Here is a 27,056-nt window from a genome sequence, read left to right on the forward strand (position 1 = left end):
TTGTTGTAGACCCTTGCAACGCCACCAACGGCAACACATATTAATCCGTTGGTGTAGACCAGTGCAACACTTATACGAACATACAACAACGCATAGATGCGTTGCTGTAGGGGGGTTCCTGTTGTAGTGGCTTGGTCAAAATTCAAACTTTCACGTTTCAAATTTTTTTGAAAAAAATACACACATACTTAGAGACATAAAGCATATGTGTGTAAATTTTCAGGACGAAACACCTTAAAATGAGTGCTACACAAAAAGAACAAATACGAGGCTTTTTAGTAGATGCACTATTCATCCTCAAAGTCCATAAATCTGTCTTTTTTTTGTACAGATCGCATTTTAGGGTATTTCATCCTCAAATTTTACATACATACACATACCATCCTTGTTTACTTGTATGAATTTTTTTTCAGATTTTTTTGAAATTGAAAAGTGCGAATTTTGATTTTTTTTCAAAAAATCCGGCCTCCATGAAGGCCGAGCTCCAAAACGCCCTACTCAAGATAACATGTGTAGAAAGTTATAACACTAGCTACTTATACACATTCACGTTGCCATGAAAGCATCGACTATACTTCTGAAAATAGAGCTCCCTCATTGAAAGTCACTAAGCAATGGCTCAATAGATCACCACCCGTACTATTTCTCAACTTATTCTTCACTAGGCTCATTTCCTGGAACTCTTTCAAGGCTCTCAATGGACGCCGTTAAGATCAACACCAATTCGATAAGTAAATACACGAAATCATAAAGCACACGATTTTGTTTCGACAAGCTTAATAGAGAGCTCACTAGAATTTTTAAGGAATTTGCACCTATAATCTTTTCTCATACCATCAACAGAGTTGGCAAGTTGAAATTCAAATCATACCAAATTAGTACTTGACATGTTCTTGAGATTTAATTCGGCAATTCTCATTCATTACCATCTATGCATCACAAGAAGCAAATGAATCAAAGGGACTCAAAGTTAACATGTAAATAAGAAACTCCGTATTGAACTCATTTAATCTATTGTTAAGATGTTGGATAATCTCATAACATCAAGATATATTTTCCCTCTAAAATGACCATCATTTGTCTGTATTGGATTAAACCAGTTTGATCTTCAACAAGATTTGTGTACATAAGAATAAGAAGCATCACACACTACTTTTTTCTACTCGCGTGAGGTGTAATGTATTATTTCTCATACTTATGAGTACTCAAAGCATTGTTGATACACGCTAATAAAGTGATAATGTGAACAGTAGTTCTATAATTAGAACACCACCAGGTAACAATAGGTCTAGAGTAGGGCAATACGTATCAATTGAAGTTGATGTGCAAAGCTATGGACGTAATAAGCAGAAGGAGATTGTTTGATGATCAATGATTTTTCAGTATGTTAATCTCTCCTTTCTTCTTACAATCCCCATTTATCCTTGTCCGTGGATTTGAGTAAGAGTCAAACAGTAATTGGAGCCTTAGAGCATCTCTAAGATCCCTTATAATCGGTTACTGAAGAATAAATTCACGTTTTCTTCTCTAATGTGCACCTAACAGATCACTTATAACGGGTTATGGAGGGTAATTTATCCTCAGTGGCCTTCGTGACCCTAAAATATACTCACAGCCCATGCTTGGAGTAAAAAATGCCTCCATTCTCTCCCACCGCTCTGCCCCACTCGGACGCATCCACTTTGGCGTTGTCCTCCTTGCCTCAACCGGCTACCACACACCATTATCGACACCCTGCAGCCCCGCGGGCCTCCCACCGTCCAATTCAGGTGAGATCCTAGTGATCTTTTTTTCATGGAAATCGTTTGTTTTAAACCGACTGATGTTTGCCTCGCGTAAACCGTGTCGCTAGCCGTGCGATCAAAGCCGATCATGTGGCACTCGTCTCACGCGCGTGTGTCGCCTATCCACTACACGCGTAGCATGCGGGCCCGGCTCACCGCTTTCCATCCCAGCCTTATCCTCTTCCTTTCTCGTCTTCTTCGTTCGTCCCCCATCCCCTCTCTCTCTCTCTCTCATTTTTTCACAGGCTGTGACAGGGATGAGTGGGGCTCGATACAATACAATGGCTCACCATCGTTGCTTCCAACCATGGCGTGCACATCTTGCCGCAAGCACCAACCGCTCCTGCAAGGCAAAGCATGACGGGCGATGCTGCCGTCGGCGGGGAAAAGTTGCGTGCCGCCGATTTGCGCTGCATGTGCTTCAAGCGGGCTGCGGGTGCTGCGGCGAGGGGCTCGTCGGTGTTGAGTCGTCGTGGCCGCCGGTGCAGCATCGCGGGGGTCGCCGCCTCGCAGGTGTTGCTATGGTGCATCGCCGGGGTAGCCGGTGTTTCTATGCAGCGTCGACGGGGCCGCCGGGGCTGCCATGCGGCGTCGCCGGGGTTGTTGGTGTTGCTATGCAGCTTCGCTCGGGTTGCATTGGAGCGCCGCCGGGTCGTTGAAGTTGCGATGGGGATGGAACGGACTCCGCCGGGCTGAAGTGAAGCTTTGTCAGAGCTGCATTGAAGGTTCCGTCGGAGCTGCAATGAAGCTTCGCCGGAGGCGTTGCACTCGGTGTTGCCATGGAGCAGTTGTTGGGGAACGTAGCAGAAATTCAAAATTTTCCTACGTGTCACCAAGATCTATCTATGGAGAGACCAGCAACGAGTAGAAAGAGAGTGCATCTACATACCTTTGTAGATCGCTAAGCGGAAGCGTTCAAGTGAACGGGGTTGATGGAGTCGTACTCGTCGTGATCCAAATCACCGATGACCAAGTGCCGAACGGACGGCACCTCCGCGTTCAACACACGTACAACCCGGTGACGTCTCCCATGCCTTGATCCAGCAAGGAGAGAGGGAGAGGTTGAGGAAGACTCCATCCAACAGCAGCACAACGGCATGGTGATGGTGGAGGAGCGTGGCAATCCAGTAGGGCTTCGCCAAGCACCATGGGAGAGCAGGAGTAGGGAGAGAGGTAGGGCTGTGCCAGAACTTCGTGTATAGCTCCCATGCGCCTCCCCACTATATATAGGGGTGGAGGGGCTGGTTTCTTGCCCTCCAAGTCCATTGGGGCGTTGGACAAGGTGGGAGGAAAGAAATCTCATTATTTCCTTCCCCACCGATTGTTATCCCCCCTTTTTAGGGATCTTGATCTTATCCCTTCGGGATATGATCTTATTCCTTCTATGGGGGGATCTTGGTGCGCCTTGACCAGGGGTGTGGGGCCTTGCCCCCACTACCCACGTCCATGTGGGTCCCCCCATGCAGGTGGGCCCCACTCCGGAACCTTCTAGAACCTTCCCGGTACAATACCGAAAAATCCCGAACATTTTCCGGTGGCCAAAATAGGACTTCCCATATATAAATCTTTACCTCCGGACCATTCTGGAACTCCTCGTGACGTCCGGGATCTCATCCGGGACTCCGAACAACATTTGGTAACCACATACAAACTTCCTTTATAACCCTAGCGTCATCGAACCTTAAGTGTGTAGACCCTACAGGTTCGGGAGACATGTAGACATGACCGAGACGTTCTCCGGTCAATAACCAACAGCGGGATCTGAATACCCATGATGTCTCCCACATGTTCCACGATGATCTCATCGGATGAACCACGATGTCAAGGACTTAATCAATCCCGTATTCAATTCCCTTTGTCTATCGGTATGTTACTTGCCCGAGATTCGATCGTCGGTATCCAATACCTTGTTCAATCTCGTTACCGGCAAGTCACTTTACTCGTTCCGTAACACATCATCCCGTGATCAACTTCTTGGTCACATTGCGCATATGATGATGTCCCACCGAGTGGGCCCAGAGATACCTCTCCATTTACACGGAGTGACAAATCCCAGTCTCGATCCGCATAAAACAATAGATACTTTCGGAGATACCTGTAGTGCACCTTTATAGTCACCCAGTTACGTTGTGACGTTTGATACACCCAAAGCACTCCTACGGTATCCAGGAGTTACACGCTCTCATGGTCAAAGGAAGAGATACTTGACATTGGCAAAGCTCTAGCAAATGAACTACACGATCTTTTGTGCTAGTCTTAGGATTGGGTCTTGTCCATCACATCATTCTCCTAATGATGTGACCCCTTATCAACGACATCCAATGTCCATAGCCAGGAAACCATGACTATCTGTTGATCACAACGAGCTAGTCAACTAGAGGCTCACTAGGGACATATTGTGGTCTATGTATTCACACGTGTATTACGATTTCCGGATAATACAGTTATAGCATGAATAAAAGACAATTATCATGAACAAGGAAATATAATAATAATACTTTTATTATTGCCTCTAGGGCATATTTCCAACAGTCTCCCACTTGCACTAGAGTCAATAATCTAGTTCACATCGCCATGTGATTAACACTCACAGGTCACATCGCCATGTGACTAATACCCAAGAGTTTACTAGAGTCAGTAGTCTAGTTCACATCACTATGTGATTAACACTCAATGAGTTTTATGTTTGATCATGTTGCTTGTGAAAGAGGTTTTAGTCAACGGGTCTGAACCTTTCAGATCCGTGTGTGCTTTACAAATCTCTATGTCATCTCCTAGATGCAGCTACCACGCTCTATTTGGAGCTATTCCAAACAACTGTTCTACTTGGAGCTATTCTAAATTATTGCTCCATTATATGTATCCGGTCTCTCTACTCAGAGCTATCCGGATAGGTGTCAAGCTTGCATCGTCGTAACCTTTACGACGAACTTTTTTACCACCTCCATAATCGAGAAAATTCCTTAGTCCACTAGTTACTAAGGATAACTTTGACCGCTGTCCTGTGAGCCATTCTTGGATCACTCTTGTACCCCTTGACTGACTCATGGCAAGGCACACTTCAGGTGCGGTACACAGCATAGCATACTGAAGAGCCTACGTCTTAAGCATAGGGGACGACCTTCGTCCTTTCTCTCTATTCTGCCGTGGTCGAGCTTTAAGTCTTAACTTCGTACCTTACAACTCAGGCAACAACTCCTTCTTTGACTGGTCCATCTTGAACACCTTCAAGATCATGTCAAGGTATGTGCTCATTTGAAAGTATTATTAAGCATTTTGATCTATCCTTATAGATCTTGATGCTCAATGTTCAAGTAGCTTAATCCAGGCTTTCCATTGAAAAACACTTTCAAAATAACCCTATATGCTTTCCAGAAATTCTACGTCATTTCTGATCAACAATATGTCAACAACATATACTCATCAGAAATTCTATAGTGCTCCCACTCACTTCTTTGGAAATACAAGTTTCTCATAAACTTTGTACAAACCCAAAAATTTTGATCATCATCAAAGCATACATTCCAACTCCGAGATGCTCACTCCAGTCCTTAGAAGGATTGCTGGAGCTTTGCATACTTATTAGCATCTTTCGGGATTGACAAAACCTTCCGGTTGTATCACATACAACCTTTCCTCATTAAAATCGTCGAGGAAACAATGTTTTGACATCCTATCTGCAAGATTTCATAAATAATGCAGTAACCGCTAATATAATTCCAACAGACTCTTAGCATCACTACGAGTGAGAAAATCTCATCGTAGTCAACTCCTTGAACTTGTCGGAAAACATCTTAACGACAAGTCGAGCTTTCTTAATGGTGACATTTACCATCATTGTCCGTCTTCCTTTTGAAATCCATCTGTACTCATTAGCCTTACGACCATCGAGCCGTTCTGCCAAAGTCTACACTTTGTTTTCATACATGGATCCTCTCTCGGATTTTATGGCCTCAAGCCATTTATCGGAATCCGGGCCCACCATCGCTTCTCCATAGCTCGTAGGTTCATTGTTGTCTAGCAATATGACCTTCAAGACAGGATTACGTACCACTCTGAAGTAGTACGCATCCTTGTCATCCTACGAGGTTTGGGAGTGACTTGATCCGAAGTTTCATGATCAATATCATAAACTTCCACTTCAATTGGTGTAGGTGCCACAGGAACAACTCCCTGTGCCCTGTCACACACTAGTTGAAGAGACGGTTCAATAACCTCATCAAGTCTCCACTATCCTCCCACTCAATTCTTTCGAGAGAAACTTTTCCTCGAGAAAGGACCCGATTCTAGAAACAATCCATATTGCTTTCGGATCTGAATTAGGAGGTATACCCAACTGTTTTGGGTTTCCTATGAAGATGCATTTTATCCGCTTTGGGTTCGAGCTTATCAACCTGAAACTTTTTCATATAAGCGTCGCAGCCCCAAACTTTTAAGAAACGACAACTTAGGTTTCTCTAAACCATAATTCATATGGTGTCATCTCAACGGAATTACGTGGTGCCCTATTTAAAGTGAATGTGGTTGTCTCTAATGCCTAACCCATGAACGATAGTGGTAATTCGGTAAGAGACATCATGGTATGCATCATATCCAATAGGGTGCAGTTATGATGTTCGGACACACCATCACACTATGGTGTTCCAGGCGGTATTAATTGCGAAACAATTTCCACAATGTCTTAATTGTGTGCCAAAACTCGTAACTCAGATACTCATCTCTATGATCTTATCATAGACATTTTATCCTCTTGTCACGATGATCTTCAACTTTACTCTGAAATTACTTGAACCATTCAATAATTCAGACTTGTGTTTCATCAAGTAAATATATTCAACATCTACTCGAATCATCTGTGAAGTAAGAACATAATGATATTCACTGCATGCCTCGGCACTCATTGGACTACACACATCAAAATGTGTTACTTCCAACAAGTTGCTATCTTGTTCTATCTTACTGAAACCGAGGCTTTTCAGTCATCTTGCCCATGTGGTATGATTTGCATATCTCAAGTGATTCAAAATCAAGTGAGTTCAAATGATCCATCTGTATGGAGTTTCTTCATGCGTATACACCAATAGACATGGTTCGCATGTCTCAAACTTTTCAAAAACGAGTGAGTCCAAAGATCCATCAACATGGAGCTTCTTCATGCGTTTTATACCAATATGACTTACATGGCAGTGCCACAAGTAAGTGGTACTATCATTACTATCTTATATCTTTTGGCATGAAAATGTGTATCACTACGATCGAGATTCAATAAATCATTCCTTTAGGTGCAAGACCATTGAAGGTATTATTCAAATAAATAGAGTAACTATTATTCTCCTTAAACGAATAACCGTATTGCAATAGACATAATCCAATCATGTCTATGCTCAACGCAAACACCAAATGACAACCATTCAGGTTTAATACTAATCTTGATGGTAGAGGGAGCGTGTGATGTTTGATCACATCAAACTTGGAAATACTTCCAACACATATCGTCAGCTCACCTTTAGCTAGTCTCCGTTTATTCCGTAGCTCTTTTATTTCGAGTTACTAACACTTAGCAACCGAACCGGTATCTTATACCCTGGTGCTACTAGGAGTACTAGTAAAGTACACATTAACATAATGTATATCTAATATACTTCTATCGACCTTGCCAGCCTTCTCATCTACCAAGTATCTAGGGTGGTTCTGCTCCAGTGGCTGTTCCCCTTATTACAGAAGCACTTAGTCTCGGGTTTGGGTTTAACCTTGGGTTTCTTCACTGGAGCAGCAGCTGATTTGCCGTTTCATGAAGTATCCCTTCTTGCCCTTGCCCTTCTTGAAACTAGTGGTTTCACCAACCATCAACAATTGATGCTCCTTCTTGATTTCTACTTTCGCGGTGTCAAAACATCGCGAATACCTCAAGGATCATCATATCTATCCCTGATATGTTATAGTTCATCACGAAGCTCTAGCAGCTTGGTGGCAATAACTTTGGAGAAACATCACTATCTCATCTGGAAGATCAACTCCCACTTGATTCAAGTGATTGTTGCACTCAGACAATCTGAGCACAAGCTCAACAATTGAGCTTCTCTCCTTAGTTTGCAGGCTAAGAAAATCGTCGGAGGTCTCATACCTCTTGACGTGGGCACAAGCCTGAAATCCCAATTTCAGCCCTCAAAACATCTCATATGTTTCGTGATGTTTCAAAAACATCTTTGGTGCCTCAACTCTAAACCGTTTAACTGAACTATCACGTAGTTATCAAAAAGTGTATGTCAGACGTTCGCAACATCCACAAACAATGTTTGGGGTTCAGCACACTGAGCGGTGCATTAAGGACATAAGCTTTCTACTGTCCGCATAATCGCTACTTTCAACTTTCAACTATATTTTCTCTAGGAACATATCTAAACAGTGGAACTAAAGCGCGAGCTACGACATAATTTGCAAAATCCTTTTGACTATGTTCAGGATAATTAAGTTCATCTTATGAACTCCCACTTAGATAGACATCCCTCTGGTCATCTAAGTGATCACATGATCCGAATCAACTAGGCCGTGTCCGATCATCACGTGAGACGGACTAGTCATCATCGGTGAACATCTTCATGTTGATCGTATATACTATACGACTCATGCTCGACCTTTCGGTCTCCGTGTTCCGAGGCCATGTCTGCACATGCTAGGCTCGTCGAGTTAACCCTAAGTGTTTTCGCTATGTAAAACTGTCTTACACCCGTTGTATGTGAACGTAAGAATCCATCACACCCGATCATCACGTGGTGCTTAGAAGCGACGAACTGTAGCAACGGTGCACAGTTAGGGGAGAACACTTCTTGAAATTGTTGTAAGGGATCATCTTATTTACTACCGTTGTCCTAAGTAAACAAGATGCATAAACATAATAAACATCACATGCAATTATATAGTAGTGACATGATATGGCCAATATCATATAGCTCCATTGATCTCCATCTTCGGGGCTCCATGATCATCATCGTCACCGGCATGACACCATGATCTCCATCATCATGATCTCCATCATCGTGTCTCCATGAAGTCGTCTCGCCAACTTATTACTTCTACTACTATGCTACCGGTTAGCAATAAAGTAAAGTAATTACATGGCATTGTTCAATGACACGCAGGTCATACAATAAATAAAGACAACTCCTATGGCTCCTGCCGGTTGTCATACTCATCGACATGCAGGTCGTGAATCCTATTACAAGAACATGATCAATCTCATACATCACATATCATTCATCACATTCTTCTTGGCCATATCACATCACATAGCATACCCTGCAAAAACAAGTTAGACGTCCTCTAATTGTTGTTGCATGTTTTACGTGGCTGCTATGGGTTTCTAGCAAGAACGTTTCTTACCTACGCAAGACCACAACGTGATATGCCAATTGCTATTTACCCTTCATAAGGACCCTTTTCATCGAATCCGTTCCGACTAAAGTGGGAGAGACTGGCACCCGCTAGCCACCTTATGCACCAAGTGCATGTCAATCGGTGGAATCTGTCTCACGTAAGAGTACGTGTAAGGTCGGTCCGGGCCGCTTCATCCCACAATACCGTCGAAACAAGATTGGACTAGTAACGGTAAGCATATTGAACAACATCAACGCCCACAACTACTTTGTGTTCTACTCGTGCAAAGAATCTACGCAATAGACCTAGCTCATGATGCCACTGTTGGGGAACGTAGCAGAAATTCAAAATTTTCCTACGTGTCACCAAGATCTATCTATGGAGAGACCAGCAACGAGTAGAAAGAGAGTGCATCTACATACCCTTGTAGATCGCTAAGCGGAAGCGTTCAAGTGAACGGGGTTGATGGAGTCGTACTCGTCGTGATTCAAATCACCGATGATCCTAGTGCCGAACGGACGGCACCTCCGCGTTCAACACACGTACATCCCAGTGACGTCTCCCACGCCTTGATCCAGCAAGGAGAGAGGGAGAGGTTGAGGAAGACTCCATCCAACAGCAGCACAACGGCGTGGTGGTGGTGGAGGAGCGTGGCAATCCAGCAGGGCTTCGCCAAGCACCATGGGAGAGGAGGAGTAGGGAGAGAGGTAGGGCTGTGCCAGAACTTCGTGTATAGCTCCCATGCGCCTCCCCACTATATATAGGGGTGGAGGGGCTGGTTTCTTGCCCTCCAAGTCCATTGGGGCGTTGGCCAAGGTGGGAGGAAAGAAATCTCATTATTTCCTTCCCCACCGATTGTTATCCCCCCTTTTTAGGGATCTTGATCTTATCCCTTCGGGATATGATCTTATTCCTTCTAAGGGGGGATCTTGGTGCGCCTTGACCAGGGGTGTGGGGCCTTGCCCCCACTACCCACGTCCATGTGGGCCCCCCCATGCAGGTGGGCCCCACTCCGGAACCTTCTAGAACCTTCCCGGTACAATACCGAAAAATCCCGAACATTTTCCGGTGGCCAAAATAGGACTTCCCATATATAAATCTTTACCTCCGGACCATTCCGGAACTCCTCGTGACGTCCGGGATCTCATCCAGGACTCCGAACAACATTCGGTAACCACATACAAACTTCCTTTATAACCCTAGCGTCATCGAACCTTAAGTGTGTAGACCCTACGGGTTCGGGAGACATGTAGACATGACCGAGACGTTCTCCGGTCAATAACCAACAGCGGGATCTGGATACCCATGATGGCTCCCACATGTTCCACGATGATCTCATCGGATGAACCACGATGTCAAGGACTTAATCAATCCCGTATTCAATTCCCTTTGTCTATCGGTATGTTACTTGCCCGAGATTCGATCATCGGTATCCAATACCTTGTTCAATCTCGTTACCGGCAAGTCACTTTACTCGTTCCATAACACATCATCCCGTGATCAACTCCTTGGTCACATTGCGCATATGATGATGTCCTACCGAGTGGGCCCAGAGATAACTCTCCGTTTACACGGAGTGACAAATCCCAGTCTCGATCCGCATAAAACAATAGATACTTTCGGAGATACCTGTAGTGCACCTTTATAGTCACCCAGTTACGTTGTGACGTTTGATACACCCAAAGCACTCCTACGGTATCCAGGAGTTACACGCTCTCATGGTCGAAGGAAGAGATACTTGACATTGGCAAAGCTCTAGCAAATGAACTACACGATCTTTTGTGCTAGTCTTAGGATTGGGTCTTGTCCATCACATCATTCTCCTAATGATGTGATCCCGTTATCAACGACATCCAATGCCCATAGCCAGGAAACCATGACTATCTGTTGATCACAACGAGCTAGTCAACTAGAGGCTCACTAGGGACATATTGTGGTCTATGTATTCACACGTGTATTACGATTTCCGGATAATACAGTTATAGCATGAATAAAAGACAATTATCATTAACAAGGAAATATAATAATAATACTTTTATTATTGCCTCTAGGGCATATTCACACGTGTATTTCGAGTTAGCTTTTATTTCCGGATAATACAGTTATATAATAATAATACGTTAGCTAGTCTCCGTTTATTCCGTAGCTTTTATTTCGAGTTACTAACACTTAGCAACCGAACCGGTATCCAATATCCTGGTGCTACTAGGAGTACTAGTAAAGTACACATTAACATAATGTATATCCAATATACTTCTATCGACCTTGCCAGCCTTCTCATCTACCAAGTATCTAGGGTAATGCTGCTCCAGTGGTTGTTCCCCTTATTACAGAAGCACTTAGTCTCGGGTTTGGGTTCAACCTTGGGTTTCTTCACTAGAGCAGCAGCTGAATTGCCGTTTCATGAAGTATCCCTTTGTTCCCTTGCCCTTCTTGAAACTAGTGGTTTCACCAACCATCAACAATTGATGCTCCTTCTTGATTTCTACTTTCGCGGTGTCAAACATCATGAATATTTCAAGGATCATCATATCTATCCTTGATATGTTATAGTTAATCACGAAGCTCTAGCAGCTTGGTGGCAATGACTTTGGGGAAACATCACTATCTCATCTGGAGGATCAACTCCCACTCGATTCAAGTGATTGTTGTGCTCAGACAATCTGAGCACAAGCTCAATGATTGAGCTTTTCTCCCTTAGTTTGCAGGCTAAGAAAATCGTCGGAGGTGTTATACCTCTTGACGTGGGCACGAGCCTGAAATCCCAATTTCAGCCCTCGAAACATCTCATATGTTCCGCGACGTTTCGAAAACGTCTTTGGTGCCTCTACTCAAACCATTTAATTGAACTATCACGTAGTTATCAAAACGTGTATGTCCGATGTTCGCAACATCGACAAACGACGTTGGGGTTCAGCACACTGAGCGGTGCATTAAGGACATAAGCTTTCTACTGATCGCATAATCGCTACTATCAACTTTCAACTATATTTTCTCTAGGAACATATCTAAACAGTGGAACTAAAGCGCGAGCTTACGACATAATTTGCAAAAGGTCTTTTGACTATGTTCAGGATAATTAAGTTCATCTTATGAACTCCCACTCAGATAGACATCCCTCTGGTCATCTAAGTGATTACATGATCCGAGTCAACTAGGCCGTGTCCGATCATCACGTGAGACGGACTAGTCATCATCGGTGAACATCTTCATGTTGATCGTATCTGCTATACGACTCATGCTCGACCTTTCGGTCTCCGTGTTCCGAGGCCATGTCTGTACATGCTAGGCTCGTCAAGTTAACCCTAAGTGTATTGCATGTGTAAATCTGTCTTACACCCGTTGTATGTGAACGTAAGGATCTATCACACCCGATCATCACGTGGTGCTTCGAAACGACGAACTGTAGCAACGGTGCACAGTTAGGGGAGAACACTTCTTGAAATTGTTGTAAGGGATCATCTTATTTACTACCATCGTTCTAAGTAAACAAGATGCATAAACATGATAAACATCACATGCAATCAAATAGTGACATGATATGGCCAATATCATTTTGCTCCTTTTGATCTCCATCTTCGGGGCTCCATGATCATCATCGTCACCGGCATGACACCATGATCTCCATCATCATGATCTCCATCATCGTGTCTTCATGAAGTTGTCTCGCCAACTATTACTTCTACTACTATGGCTACCGGTTAGCAATAAAGTAAAGTAATTACATGGCGTTGTTCAATGACACGCAGGTCATACAATAAATTTAAGACAACTCCTATGGCTCCTGCCGGTTGTCATACTCATCGACATGCAAGTCGTGAATCCTATTACAAGAACATGATCAATCTCATACATCACATATCATTCATCACATTCTTCTTGGCCATATCACATCACATAGCATACCCTGCAAAAACAAGTTAGACGTCCTCTAATTGTTGTTGCATGTTTTACGTGGCTGCTATGGGTTTCTAGCAAGAACGTTTCTTACCTACGCAAGACCACAACGTGATATGCCAATTGCTATTTACCCTTCATAAGGACCCTTTTCATCGAATCCGTTCCGACTAAAGTGGGAGAGACTGGCACCCGCTAGCCACCTTATGCACCAAGTGCATGTCAATCGGTGGAACCTGTCTCACGTAAGAGTACGTGTAAGGTCGGTCCGGGCCGCTTCATCCCACAATACCGTCGAAACAAGATTGGACTAGTAACGGTAAGCATATTGAACAACATCAACGCCCACAACTACTTTGTGTTCTACTCGTGCAAAGAATCTAAGCAATAGACCTAGCTCATGATGCCACTGTTGGGGAACGTAGCAGAAATTCAAAATTTTCCTACGTGTCACCAAGATCTATCTATGGAGAGACCAGCAACGAGTAGAAAGAGAGTGCATCTACATACCTTTGTAGATCGCTAAGCGAAAGCGTTCAAGTGAACGGGGTTGATGGAGTCGTACTCGTCGTGATCCAAATCACCGATGACCAAGTGCCGAACGGACGGCACCTCCGCGTTCAACACACGTACAACCCGGTGACGTCTCCCATGACTTGATCCAGCAAGGAGAGAGGGAGAGGTTGAGGAAGACTCCATCCAACAGCAGCACAACGGCGTGGTGGTGTTGGAGGAGCGTGGCAATCCAGCAGGGCTTCGCCAAGCACCATGGGAGAGCAGGAGTAGGGAGAGAGGTAGGGCTGTGCCAGAACTTCGTGTATAGCTCCCATGCGCCTCCCCACTATATATAGGGGTGGAGGGGCTGGTTTCTTGCCCTCCAAGTCCATTGGGGCGTTGGCCAAGGTGGGAGGAAAGAAATCTCATTATTTCCTTCCCCACCGATTGTTATCCCCCCTTTTTAGGGATCTTGATCTTATCCCTTCGGGATATGATCTTATTCCTTCTAAGGGGGGATCTTGGTGCGCCTTGACCAGGGGTGTGGGGCCTTGCCCCCACTACCCACGTCCATGTGGGTCCCCCCATGCAGGTGGGCCCCACTCCGGAACCTTCTAGAACCTTCCCGGTACAATACCGAAAAATCCCGAACATTTTCCGGTGGCCAAAATAGGACTTCCCATATATAAATCTTTACCTCCGGACCATTCCGGAACTCCTCGTGACGTCCGGGATCTCATCCGGGACTCCGAACAACATTCGGTAACCACATACAAACTTCCTTTATAACCCTAGCGTCATCGAACCTTAAGTGTGTAGACCCTACGGGTTCGGGAGACATGTAGACATGACCGAGACGTTCTCCGGTCAATAACCAACAGCGGGATCTGGATACCCCTGATGGCTCCCACATGTTCCACGATGATCTCATCGGATGAACCACGATGTCAAGGACTTAATCAATCCCGTATTCAATTCCCTTTGTCTATCGATATGTTACTTGCCCGAGATTCGATCGTCGGTATCCAATACCTTGTTCAATCTCGTTACCGGCAAGTCACTTTACTCGTTCCGTAACACATCATCCCGTGATCAACTTCTTGGTCACATTGCGCATATGATGATGTCCCACCGAGTGGGCCTAGAGATACCTCTCCGTTTACACGGAGTGACAAATCTCAGTCTCGATCCACATAAAACAATAGATACTTTCGGAGATACCTGTAGTGCACCTTTATAGTCACCCAGTTACGTTGTGACGTTTGATACACCCAAAGCACTCCTACGGTATCCAGGAGTTACACGCTCTCATGGTCGAAGGAAGAGATACTTGACATTGGCAAAGCTCTAGCAAATGAACTACACGATCTTTTGTGCTAGTCTTAGGATTGGGTCTTGTCCATCACATCATTCTCCTAATGATGTGATCCCGTTATCAACGACATCCAATGTCCATAGCCAGGAAACCATGACTATCTGTTGATCACAACGAGCTAGTCAACTAGAGGCTCACTAGGGACATATTGTGGTCTATGTATTCACACGTGTATTACGATTTCCGGATAATATAGTTATAGCATGAATAAAAGACAATTATCATGAACAAGGAAATATAATAATAATACTTTTATTATTGCCTCTAGGGCATATTTCCAACAGCAGCCCCCAGTGGCTTCCGGTGCTGCGATGCAGCAGTCGCCGGTGGATCCGTCCACCCGCAGCATTGATGGTGTTGCAACGCAGCACGTCGGCGGCGTTCGCCGGAGTTCAAGGAGTTGCTCTGGCTCGCGTCTTGGCCAGCGTACATGCAGCAGCAGGGCCTCCTTGCCGCAGCGGAGACATCGTTGTCTTGAGAGGAGATGCGTGGGTGTTAAACTGAACGAGAACAGAGGAGGGAAGAATCAAGCTGCCTTGTTGAGATTGAACGGCCATCAGCGCATCGTACGGCTATTTAGGCGGATGATTTTTCTAGATAATCATCCGACTGATTTGTAGCAGCCGCCTTTTTTCATTATCTATTTCATCATTTCATCGCCTCTGGCCATGGCAGTGCTCGTCCTCTTCGTCCCTAGCCTGGCGGCCCTCCTCCCCTCGGGAAGTGATCGAACGCAGATACGGAGGAGCTCCACTTCATCGTGTCCAGATGATGTCACACATGTGCAGGAATGTGTTCCATTTCCTGCTTGCGCTTGCAGAGGACAACACGGCCATCGGAGATCTGTTCTTGGATGATAGCGAGGTGGTAATATCTAGTCGCTAGTGTTGCCGAAGAAGCTCGTCGTTTATGTAAACGGGAACATTGGCAACTGGTCCCGGCACCACCGCGGTCACCCTGCCGCCGGTCGGTTCCGCAACACGAGGCCACATGATCGTTTATGTAAAGAAGGATTTTCAGTTGCCAGCAAAGCAGACAATTCCACCATAGCAAAAATTTGGGGAGCTGCATCCTGACCAATCAATGTAATCAGTTTGTCCTCCAGGTGAAATGCTAGCCAATGAGCTGCCCAGTCCACTTGCATGGGACTGTGTGCAGCCAATCAGTCCAAACCCAAAATTCCATCATAAGATCCGAAAGTGCTGGTAAATTCATGTCCAGCACAAGACCAAAGTCCCTTCAGCAGTTGCTTGTTGCAGGGAATCACACTGCCATTGGCTACTTTGACCATGGTCACAGGCATCTCAGTGATCCCCTTAAGAGTGACTGCAGTAGCAGTATCCAGGAAGGTATGGGTACTGCCTGAGTCTACTAAGAAAACCAGGGATCGCCCTTGCAGTTGAATTTTTAATTTCATGGTAGTTGTAGCTGGGGCTGTAACATCTCCCATTGCTGCAGCTGATATACTGATCGCATTGGCTTCAGTTGAAACAGAATCCTCTGAATCACTTTGTTCTGACGGCATGCTCTGAACATAGTCCAGCATTTCTTGTACCACGTGTAGTTGTACCTCTTGTTTGCAACGATGGTCTCGAGCCCAGCGCTTACCACATATAAAGCACAATCCCTTGGATTTCCTATAAGCACGGAGGGCAGACCAGCGGTCTTCAGTAGCAGTTGAACGCGGAGTGTCAGTAGAACGTTTGTCCTCCACTGGTTTACTGACAGAAGTTCTACTAGAAGAAGATATGCTGTGTTTACTTGAAACTGCTCCAACTGAACCTTCACTCAACTCCTCAGATAGCAGTGTTAAAGCATAAGCCGAGTCCAAATCAGCTGGCTGCTGTATCCCCACAATAAGTCTGACTGATGGTGTTAATCCTTCCATGAACCTTGTCACATAATGCACAGGGTTAGGATCTGTTGCGTACGCAGTCAGTTGACCGTACAATTCTGAAAAACGCTCAACATATTCTTCCACGGTGCTGGTCTGACGCACATGGAACAACTGCCGCAGAATATTCTGATGTTTGTTGCGACCAAAACGGGATTGCAATAATTCACAGAATTCAGTCCAGGAAACATTAGGGGCGCGGCGTTGCACTGATTCAAGCCAACGTGCCGCAGTACCCTCAAACAAAGCCGACGCAAAAGGAATCCACTGGTTCGATGGTGTATTCCAAAACCTGAAGTAATCTTCGCATCGAGACTGCCACAGCTTTGGATTAGACCCATCGAATCGAGGCAATTCAATTCATGGACCAAAACTCATGCCATCTAGCTGGTACGGTCTGAATCCTTCACCAGTTCCAATAATCTAACGCGAATGAGACGGATCTGTAGACATACCTCGAACAGGTGGGGGCACATATTTTGGACCTGAATTCCTCTGTTCAGCTTCAGAGCGACACCCATCAGAACCACTGGAGCCGCTGCTCGGGGGCCGAGTGCGCATCGGCACCGCCGTGGCGCGCGGAGAGTGCGGTGCGGGAGGAAACGACGCGGCGCCTCTATCTGTCCCAATCTCGCCGCGAAGCTCGTCCAGATCGACGCCTATGGCGAGCTTGACGTCATCGATGCGGCTGGAGAGTTGGTCCAGCTTGGAGTCCAGCTTGGCGAAGGCCTCCGTCATCTCCTCGCTGCGCTCCGCCGTGGACTTGGACAGGGCGGCGTCGAAGTCGGCGCGGAGGAGCTTGTAGATGGCCTTCATCTCGGGGGAAATTTTCTCCATGGCTTCTGCTCGCCGCCGGTTAGCGAGTCGCGTGCGGTGGTGATGGCCGGGAAGCTCCAGAGCAGCAGGGTGGGGTGGGGGAGAGGTGGCTCTGATACCAGATTGTTAAGGCATCTCAAGGTTTCATCTTCAATTCATGGCGAATTCGAACTACAGGAGAATATTCGGAGAGGCGGAGGAAGGAGACCCCGCTTACAAGATATCACACACACACTACCTAGCCATCTGCCAGCCGCCACTCGAATCTTATCGTTACAGATATAAGTAAACTCTTTAACGGGCCCATTCTGGGCCGGCAAGTCGAGCCGGTGGGCGAGGCTGTCTTCTGGGCCGGCCTGAGGGTTGAGTTGGGTCTTGGCGCTCGCCCGGTTCGCTGACAGTTTGTTGTGTGTGCTGCAAGTGTTCGACGAAATGCATGAGCCAAATATAAACTATCGGGGGTTCAGTTTAGCGGTTCCGGTTCGGTTAGAAACCACACTTTTTCAGAGGAGCAAATATACTCCTCTAAAGGATAGAAGGGTGTTTGCTCCTCTAAATTATAATGAATCTGTTAGAGATACTCTTAAGTGGTACTGAAGTTGTATTGACAACATGAATGACACCAAGGAACCGCTCACATGTACTTCCCAATTGTAATTGTGGTATCTTTCTCTAACAGTGAGTACATCAACATGAATCAAGCTACTACATACTTGTGAGATACATATGTTTGCTACTGTTTAGCAATGTCAAGAGTTTACGTCCAATACTCCATACTTGATGTTGCTATGATCACAGTCATATCTTATTTATAGATAATAAACCCAATAGTGCTAACTATTCAGATAAAGGTAGACGACGAGTGTGAGGAGGAAGATGAGACCCTCGACAGAGAACACCCCTGAGCGGCGGCACGTCATGTAAAAAAGCATGGAACCCAGAAGCGCCATGCATGTGAACCCAAGTGCGTCGGCACCGGCGATGGCGATCGAAGGGCCCTTCGGACTGCTTCCCTTGATCACCTTGCGGATGACATCGGCGAGTGAGTAGCGATCACCGAAGTAGCCCATGGAACGCAAGAAGAATGTGAGGGCCTGCTTGGCGAAACCGAGCGTCAGCGTGACGAGCAGGAGGGTGATGTTGATGAGGACGAACTTCATAACATCTTGTTTTATCTCATTCAGCAGCCTGACATGCTCGGCGCTAAAGGGGCCGGTGTTCCTGATCGCCATGAGGTGGCTGGGCCTGGCCATGTCGTCGGTGAGAGGCTGGATGGACATGGCAAGGACTAAAGGGACGAGGAAGGCCGTGATGGCCAGGAGGAGGAGGTGCATGGTTGTGAAGAGTTTGTGATTTTGCCTAGGGAGGATCAGGGCTCTCTTCTTTATAGGGAAGTAACTAAAGTGTAAGTTTGTTTTGGCAGCCATCCATAGCTAGTTGAAGCTTGAAGGAGTGGGATGAAGAAAGGTTGTAGATTAGTTGGCTAAAATTTGTGGAGGCTTGTAGTCAGGGGCAAATAGCTCCTGTGTGCTCAGCGGTCAAAGAAGACTTTGGCAAACTTTGAGTGTTTGAAAAAAAGGGGTAAGTGATTGCCGTTGTAGACTCGCCGAGGGAGGACTTGGAAAACTTTGAGAGTTTGGAAAAGGAGTAAGGACTCGCTGAAGGAGGACTTGGAAGTCAGTCCAAGGTACAGTTATTGCAAACGATTAAGAAGTTTCCAGGTAATACTAACTGTGCGAGCACACAAAAAAATTGCACTTCTCTATCGTAATTAGAGATATACTAGTTGTAGCTAGGCAACGTGGAAAGAGATATTACTGTTTCTCTTTTATATTAGAAAATACTACTAGTGTTGAGAACAAATGTTGATTGATTGGTAATTGATAAAAGATGAAGATAAATATAATTGCGAAAAAAGTTTGCTTTTCGAATTACGGCCCATAGTGGGTAGTATCATAATTAAGTTAGTATCATGGAATGTTGATTGATTGGCTGTAGTGTTGCATATAATAATTAATAAAAGATGAAATAAATTATGAAGATAAATATAATTGCTAAAAAAGTTTGCTTTTCAAATTACTGCATGTAGTGGGTACTATCATAATTAAGTTATTATCATGCATATGATACTACCTTCGTAATGCATAGTATTATAGATCAATTCTTACATGATCTTATTTGTTGCCATGAAAAACCTGTAGTACTAAAATATTTATTATGATACTCAATCCCTTTCTTTTTTTATTTAATTCTATGACACTTTATCAAAATTATCTCGTTAGCATGCATGATACCCCCTCTGTAAAGAAATATAAGTGTGTTTAATAGTGATCTAAATGCTCTTATATTTCCTTATAGAGGGAGTACTAGCTATGATGCTCCCATTACAGGTAGCCTTATATGAATTTTGTATCGACGTTCGTTTCACTAGTAACAGTGTGGAGTGCGTTATGGACTCACAGCAAATGAGGCAGGACATTTTATTCTATAGTATAATGGAGCTTTATTCATTTAAGTTGTCGCGTTGATCGATACAGAACCAATGAGCACACACCAAGCTTCTGCATGATTAAGATGCACACAGTGAGACACACACACACACACACACACACACACACACACACACAGTTTGTAGTTTTCTAGGATGAATTAGCTCACGAGCTTGCAACATTAGATATAAGAGAAACGTGCACCAAGTAGCACTTACAATTTGTTCATCCATTTCCTTAGTTTCTCTCACTTGCACCGATATACTTTCAAATATAACATCTCAAAGGAACGCAACAGGCCAAACGTATCATGACTTGGGAACTAGTAAAAGTATATTTTAAAACTGTAAGACTGCCCATGGAAACAAAAACTGTGTTAAACTACCCAGAGAGTTGCAATTACGTGCAACTTGATCAAATTCCGATGCGGCTTGCTAAAAATAAGAATCTGAAATTTGTTTCTACAGTAGCAACGGGTGTAGATACATAATAAGTTGTGGGAGCGACTACAAGTCAATCGACTGACTCTACAATTGTGTCAGTCGATTCCTAAAGAAGAGCAGAATGATGGAAAGCAAAAGAAAATTGACTGACCCGAACTAAGCGTCAGTCGAATCAGCCCAAAAGAAAAAAAAAACATCACTGATCCAGCGCTGAAACCCCTTTTGATGTTTTGCCATCTATACAACCCAAAATTAAACGGGCCTGACCCTGCTAAGAAACCAAACCCACTACCTTCAGAGATCTGGATCCAGCTCACGGACATATAACTAGGTCTTCTTCCTTGTCCCTCCTTCCCCCATCACCAGCGGCGCCACCATGGACGCATGAACAAAACTCAGATACTGCCGCCCTCTGGTGTCTCGATAGATCTCCATCCTCTCCATTTCTTCCATGCTACGTCCTTCTCCTCCGATTGCCCAAAGTTCTTGTAGAGAGAACTAAACTTGTAGTAGTTGTTCAACAACAACAAATAATTAGAAAAGTTATATTCTGTCTCTTTACTGCCCAGCAAAAAATGATGTAACTGGAACTAGAAAAAGATAGTGACAACACCAGAATACACATTTGCTGTTAGAAATTCAGACAATTGAACAATACAAATTCATACTATAACTTATGACTAAAAAATAACATGTTTGTACTTGTACTAAAAGATGTTGAACTACAAGAAAGGCAGAACACCCACCTAAAGGCAGAAATTGAAAGTGTAATCATAAGAAGTAAAATTGCGCCTGTTTGTAATACAAGTTGTTGAATAAGTAGAGCAGAACACCACCCTAAAATCAAAATTTAAAAAATTTCTTCATATGAACTAAACTTGCATATACATAAATCTGAACTTGCAATTGTTGGTCAAGAGCAACATATAAAAAAATAGTGCAAATAGCATGTCTACAATATTAGAAAAGTTAATCGTAACATCTACCCCCCTAGTTCAATTACAAAATGTTTGAAAACAGCTAAGGCAGAACACCTCGGTAAATTTTGCAAGTAGGGAGAACTAAACTTGTAGTAGTTGTTCAACAACAACACATAATTAGAAAAGTTATATTCTATCTCTTTAGTGCCCAGCAAAAAATGATGTAACCGGAAATAGAAAAAAATAGTGAGACCACTTGAATGTACATTTGCTGTCAGAAATTCAGAGAATTGAACAATACAAATTCATACTACACTAAAAAATAACATGTTTGTACTTGTACAAAAAAATGTTGAACTACAAGAAAGGCAGAACACCCACCTAAAGGCGGAAATTGAAAATTTAATCATAAGAAGTAAAATTGCGCCTGTTTGTAATACAAGTTGTCGAACTACAAGTAGAGCAGAAAACCACCCTAAAATCAGAGATTAAAAAATTTCTTCATACGAACTAAACTTGCATATACGTAAATCTAAACTTGCAATTGTTGGTTAAGAGCAACATATGAAAAAATAGTACAAATAGCATGTCTACATAATTAGAAAAGTTAAACGTAGCATCTACCCCCCTAGTTCAATTACAAACTGATTGAAAACGGCTAAGGCACAACACCTCTGTAAAATTTGCAAGTAGGGAGAACTAAACTTGTAGCAGCAAAAACATTGGGGAGATATAAATGTACACTACATGCATACTTAGGCTCTTATAATAAGTTAACAAAATAGATGTTGTAGTTATCAATTCAAAAACATAATTAACATATAAAAACATATAGGTAGACTATGAAAATTTAAGAACAATATCAAGCTAGTGTAATAAAAAAATTATATTATAGTAGTCTTACATGAAACTTGCACACAAAGAATAACTGCAAAAAATAACAAATGGTACTGCTATCTTTAAAAAATTCTAGACATACTAGATATACTAGCCAAAACATCATGGTTAGAAAAAAAACATTAATACACAGATAAAACTTACACATACATATTTTTTACAAATACACATTCACAAAGGTAGTTAATCAAAAAAGAAGAAATCATAGGATGAACTATGGAAAAACTAGTACAGTTTCAAGCTGATTAAAACAAGTTAATTCACCAAAAACTACCAGAACTAAAACTTCATGATGTTGTGTTTACATCAGTGTATTTCAAAAGGGAAACATGGGTAGCTCTAATTTATACAGATAAAACTTGTACACAAGTAAACTAAAGAAAGTATGTTTTTTATTTTCTGACAAAGAAAACTTCTAATGTAAACACAGCATAAATCCTTAATACATCCTATAAAAATCCTTTTTACAAATTGCACAAATCCAATACAAGAAAATTGCCCTTAACACAATCTATAAAACAAATGATTAATATAACTACAAACAAAGACAACCTAGTCAAAGAATGGGGAACGAACCCTTAATTCAACGAGTTCCGTATTAGCCATGATTATACAAAAGAAATGCAGAAACTAAGTAAACATATACGGATATATTGATGTCTACAAAGAAAATATAGCTATAAAGAAATGATTGATACAACTCACCATCCGCATGAAGCAATCCTCGTCAAGGACAACATCAAACACTTGAGGAAATCCTCCGGGTGGCTCGAACGGCAGGCACGGCGCACGGGCAAACCATACATACAGAAAATAAAAAATAAAACTTAAATAAAAAGGAAAAATTATCTAATTACCCAACAGGGGATAAAAAACCCAGAGAACCTAGATGAACTATAGAACACAAAAAAATACATTCTAATTAAAGCATATTGGACATAAAAAAGAAAACTCAAAAACTGAATTCCAACTCTAGGTAGATATCTTCAAAGAAGTGAAGATGTAAGTAATACAACGAACCAAATTCATGAATATAAACTGAAGATATTGCATGATCATGGACCTAAATTTGCGTAAGTTGCTCAAAAGCAAAGAGTAATCATGCAAGATTAGGAAAATCACTTAACTGTATTCTACTTAGATTAAAATATGCACATGCGCCCTTTATTCATTTTTGAAAGATTATGTTATTTCTTTTGTTTAGAGGTTATCAGGACAGTTTAAATCTACCTAAACTGCACATGCGCCCTTTAAAATTTGCAGAAATCCAATACAAGCAAATTGCTTTACAAAAATACAAATACAAATACAGCCATGCTATACCAGCTAGGAACAAGCATATTATAAGTGCAGGGACCAAAAACTACAAGCACCAGTATACTAAAAAAGCTATGTACAGAAATATTACAAATACAGGAACTAAAAATAAAAACATCAGCATAATAAAAAATATAAGAACAAAAAGATAGTTAAAAAACTTTAAGGATTTGACATAACATAGAGCATACACACACTGCATACAAAAACTCACGAAATCAAATACGGCGAATAGTGACACGACCTATGAATAGCATTAGATTAACAATATAAACAAAAAGGATTTGACCTTTCAAGACATACATATCTAAGATTAACGAAAAAAACCTTACTAAATAAAAATCAGATCAAATCTCAAAAGTAAACTTAACATGCCAACAGTCAGAGCAAAATATAAACACAACGAAAATCCTAATCTAAGCATGATAAACAAAGAACCATAAACACATATCTGTAGAAACCCTAATCAGGCAAAAATTAGATCAAATCTGAAGAAAACAGATACCTTAACTGAAACATGATAGACAAGAACCATAAAGATCTACTTGTACTACCCCAACAACAAAAGAACCCTAACCTGGCAGACATTGGAACAAATCTGAAGAAAACAGAATCAATAGAGAAAGCATGCTACACAAGATAGCATGCTAAACAAGAAACCCTGACCAAAAACTACACAGAAAGAAGATTCAAGACAAAAAAATATACCTGGAAAAGAGCAGAAGCAGCAAAGGAGATCTCCTAAACCAAGAAAAACGTCGAGATGCAAATCCTGCAAATTTTAACAGCAAGATCTTAGTCTCTTTAGAAACTAAAGCAGAACTAGATAGGAAGAGGAGAGGACGAACTCGACGAACCCTAGCTCTGCATAGGAAGAGGCGACGACACATGGAGGAGAAGAGAGACTGAAACTGAGAGGGGAAAGTGACTGACAGGATACTAGAAGCGAGGAGATAAGAGACGAGAACGGCCGACGCTCGGTATCCACTGCAACGGGCTGGGCTGGCAGCCTGTTAACGGGAGCCGAACCATCAGAAAACGGGCACCTGAAAGCAGAACGAGCCCGAACACAGAATCGACTGAACCACAACAAAGCGTCAGTCGATTTCGACGCAGCCCAGCTGGACCAGCTAACATAGGAAAAAGAAAAACAAGGCACAAATCTCAAAGCAAAATCCAATGACTAGTAATTCGACTGAACCAAAACTAAAAAGTCAGCTGACTGAAATGTAGCTAACTTGATAAGTTGTTGCTTGCGTTTGCTGAACCCATTTCTATCAAGACTGGCTACAGTGTAGCCACTAACACGCCTTATCTCAGAACGATTATACCCATCACTAGCCTGTGCCACCAGCGTTGGCTTTCGCTTTCGCCTTGACTTTGACCACAGCACTATCTTTCCACCACTAACCAAAATTACTCCTGAAAATTCCACACAAGAAAATATAGTATACAACCAGGAACCTATATTGTTCACACACTCAGATAGTAGATGGCATTGAAATAGATATCACGCGGTGACACTGACTGACATAGCTAGCAAATACTAGGAAGTTTAGTCTGAAACAGATGCTAACACTGACGAAACTGTCGAAACTGAAGATAAGACGTCAGAGAGGCGTCTGCCCATTAGTTCAGGCTGTTGCACTGGATGTGCTACCTCGTGCACCTCGTCGGTTACGTCGGAGATTAGAGGCCGCGCTTTCGTTAAAAACAAAAATAGATGCCGCGCTCTACTGCTGTTGTGCTGCTGCTCCTGCAACGCCGCTGCCCCACGGGGTGTCCCCATCCCGGACAGCTTCTTCTTGAGCTTGGTGTTCCAGTGGTTCTTGACGTCGTAGACCGTCCGCCCCGGCAGCTGGGCCGCGATCACCGACCACCTGCATGCCAACGCCAACGCGCTGATCAGCAAAACGCAGAGAGACCATGTGACATACTCCTATATGGTAAGCAATCCAAACTACTCAAAAAGCAAAACGCAGAGAGATGCATCTAGCTAGCTAGCTAGCTCGGACGAGGAACGAGACGGCGTGGATCATATAGTGGGGGTACCTGTCGCTCAGTACGGAGTGCAGCTTGATGATGGACTGCTCCTCGGCGTCAGTGATCTCGCCGTGCTTGAGCTTGAGCCGCAGGTAGTTGGCCCACCGCAGCCGGCAGCTCCTCCAGCACCGCTGCAGCCCTGTCACCCGCGGCAAGCAGTGCAACGACCTCGTTCTGCGGCCGAAAATATATATTAGAGCATATGCATCCAGACCTTCTTCATCTAGTCATCCATTTCCTGCTTTAAGATTCGTGAAAATACATTTCTCTTTTTTGTTTCTCCCACATAGAACATATCTTGAAGTTCAAACCTATGCAGCGTGGCAAAGCTTTCTAGGTAGAATCTAGGATAAATCTTTCAGATTTTTTTATCAAATATAAATATATAAAATACGTATTGTTTGATTAAAAAATCATATTTTTAGTATTTATGTCGGACAAAAATTCTAAAAGATTTATCCTAGATTCTAGTTAGAAAGCTTTGGCATGCTGCATAGGTTTGGACTTCAAGATATGCTCTATGTGGGAGAAACAAAAAAGAAAAAATTTCATATAAAAAGTTAGTTGTGTCACACGGATCTTAAAACGATATTAGAGAGATAGGATAGCAGGCCTAGGTGCAAATGCTCTAAAAATCCACGTCCGTTCAGCGGCAAGGACATTCACTTCAGCGCTCCGCGGACGGACTCACCGGCGTTCTTGGGGATGAGGCGCCAGTTGCGCGCGCCGTACTGCATGATGTAGGAGAGCAGCTTGTCCTCCTCCTCGTCCGTCCACTCCCCGCGCTTCACCTTCTCCTTCTCGCAGCATGGGATCCGGCCCATGTCGGCGCCGCCTCCACCACCTCCCGGGCCGCCTTTCGCGCCGGTGGGCGCCTTCTTGCGAGTGTGTGTCTGAATTTTCGATCGGCGTGCGGCGCTTGTATCTGCCGGCGAGCTGGGAAGTACATATAGGTGCAGGCCGCGCGGTCTGGTGCGTGATGCTGGCGGCACGGGATGGGTGAAGAAGGCGTGAGCACCCTGGGGGACGGGGCAGGTTGCCCACCCGCACGGCGCCGGGTGTACCCCCAGTCCAGGCAAGCATGGCGGCGTCCGTCGCGTTTTCGCCATCTCGTTGATGCTCCGCTTTCTCTGCTGGACTACAGTAAATTCAGCGCGCCAGCAAGCAAGAGAATCGCCGGAGTAGTATCGGATCGGTTTGAGAGATGTTTTCTGCTCTCTTTGTAACGCCCACTGGCTATTACTGAATAACAGAAATATCCTGAATTTTCACAGGTTTCTCGGCAAGCACATTCATTCAGAGAGAGAGAGAG

At 43.6% G+C, this 27,056-nt stretch overlaps 1 protein-coding gene and 1 long non-coding RNA gene across 2 annotated transcripts; both read right to left on the reverse strand.

Moving 5' to 3' along the window:
* Positions 1-20,541: 20,541 nt before the first annotated feature.
* LOC119357034 lies at positions 20,542-24,624 on the reverse strand. The gene is made up of 3 exons (XR_005172111.1): positions 24,559-24,624; positions 23,090-24,473; positions 20,542-21,065 (listed from the first exon to the last, which is right to left on the reverse strand). It is a non-coding gene; the product is annotated as an uncharacterized LOC119357034 (long non-coding RNA).
* Positions 24,625-25,166: 542 nt separating this feature from the next.
* On the reverse strand, positions 25,167-26,568 carry LOC119352347 (transcription factor MYB80-like). The gene is made up of 3 exons (XM_037619016.1): positions 26,436-26,568; positions 25,754-25,883; positions 25,167-25,581 (listed from the first exon to the last, which is right to left on the reverse strand). The coding sequence occupies exons 1-3, from the start codon at positions 26,566-26,568 to the stop codon at positions 25,257-25,259; spliced, it is 588 nt and encodes a 195-aa protein (XP_037474913.1). The 3' UTR covers positions 25,167-25,256.
* Positions 26,569-27,056: the final 488 nt, after the last annotated feature.

Source organism: Triticum dicoccoides, chromosome 2A (assembly GCF_002162155.2).
Source record: "Triticum dicoccoides isolate Atlit2015 ecotype Zavitan chromosome 2A, WEW_v2.0, whole genome shotgun sequence".
In the NCBI taxonomy this organism is placed as follows: Eukaryota; Viridiplantae; Streptophyta; class Magnoliopsida; order Poales; family Poaceae; genus Triticum; species Triticum dicoccoides.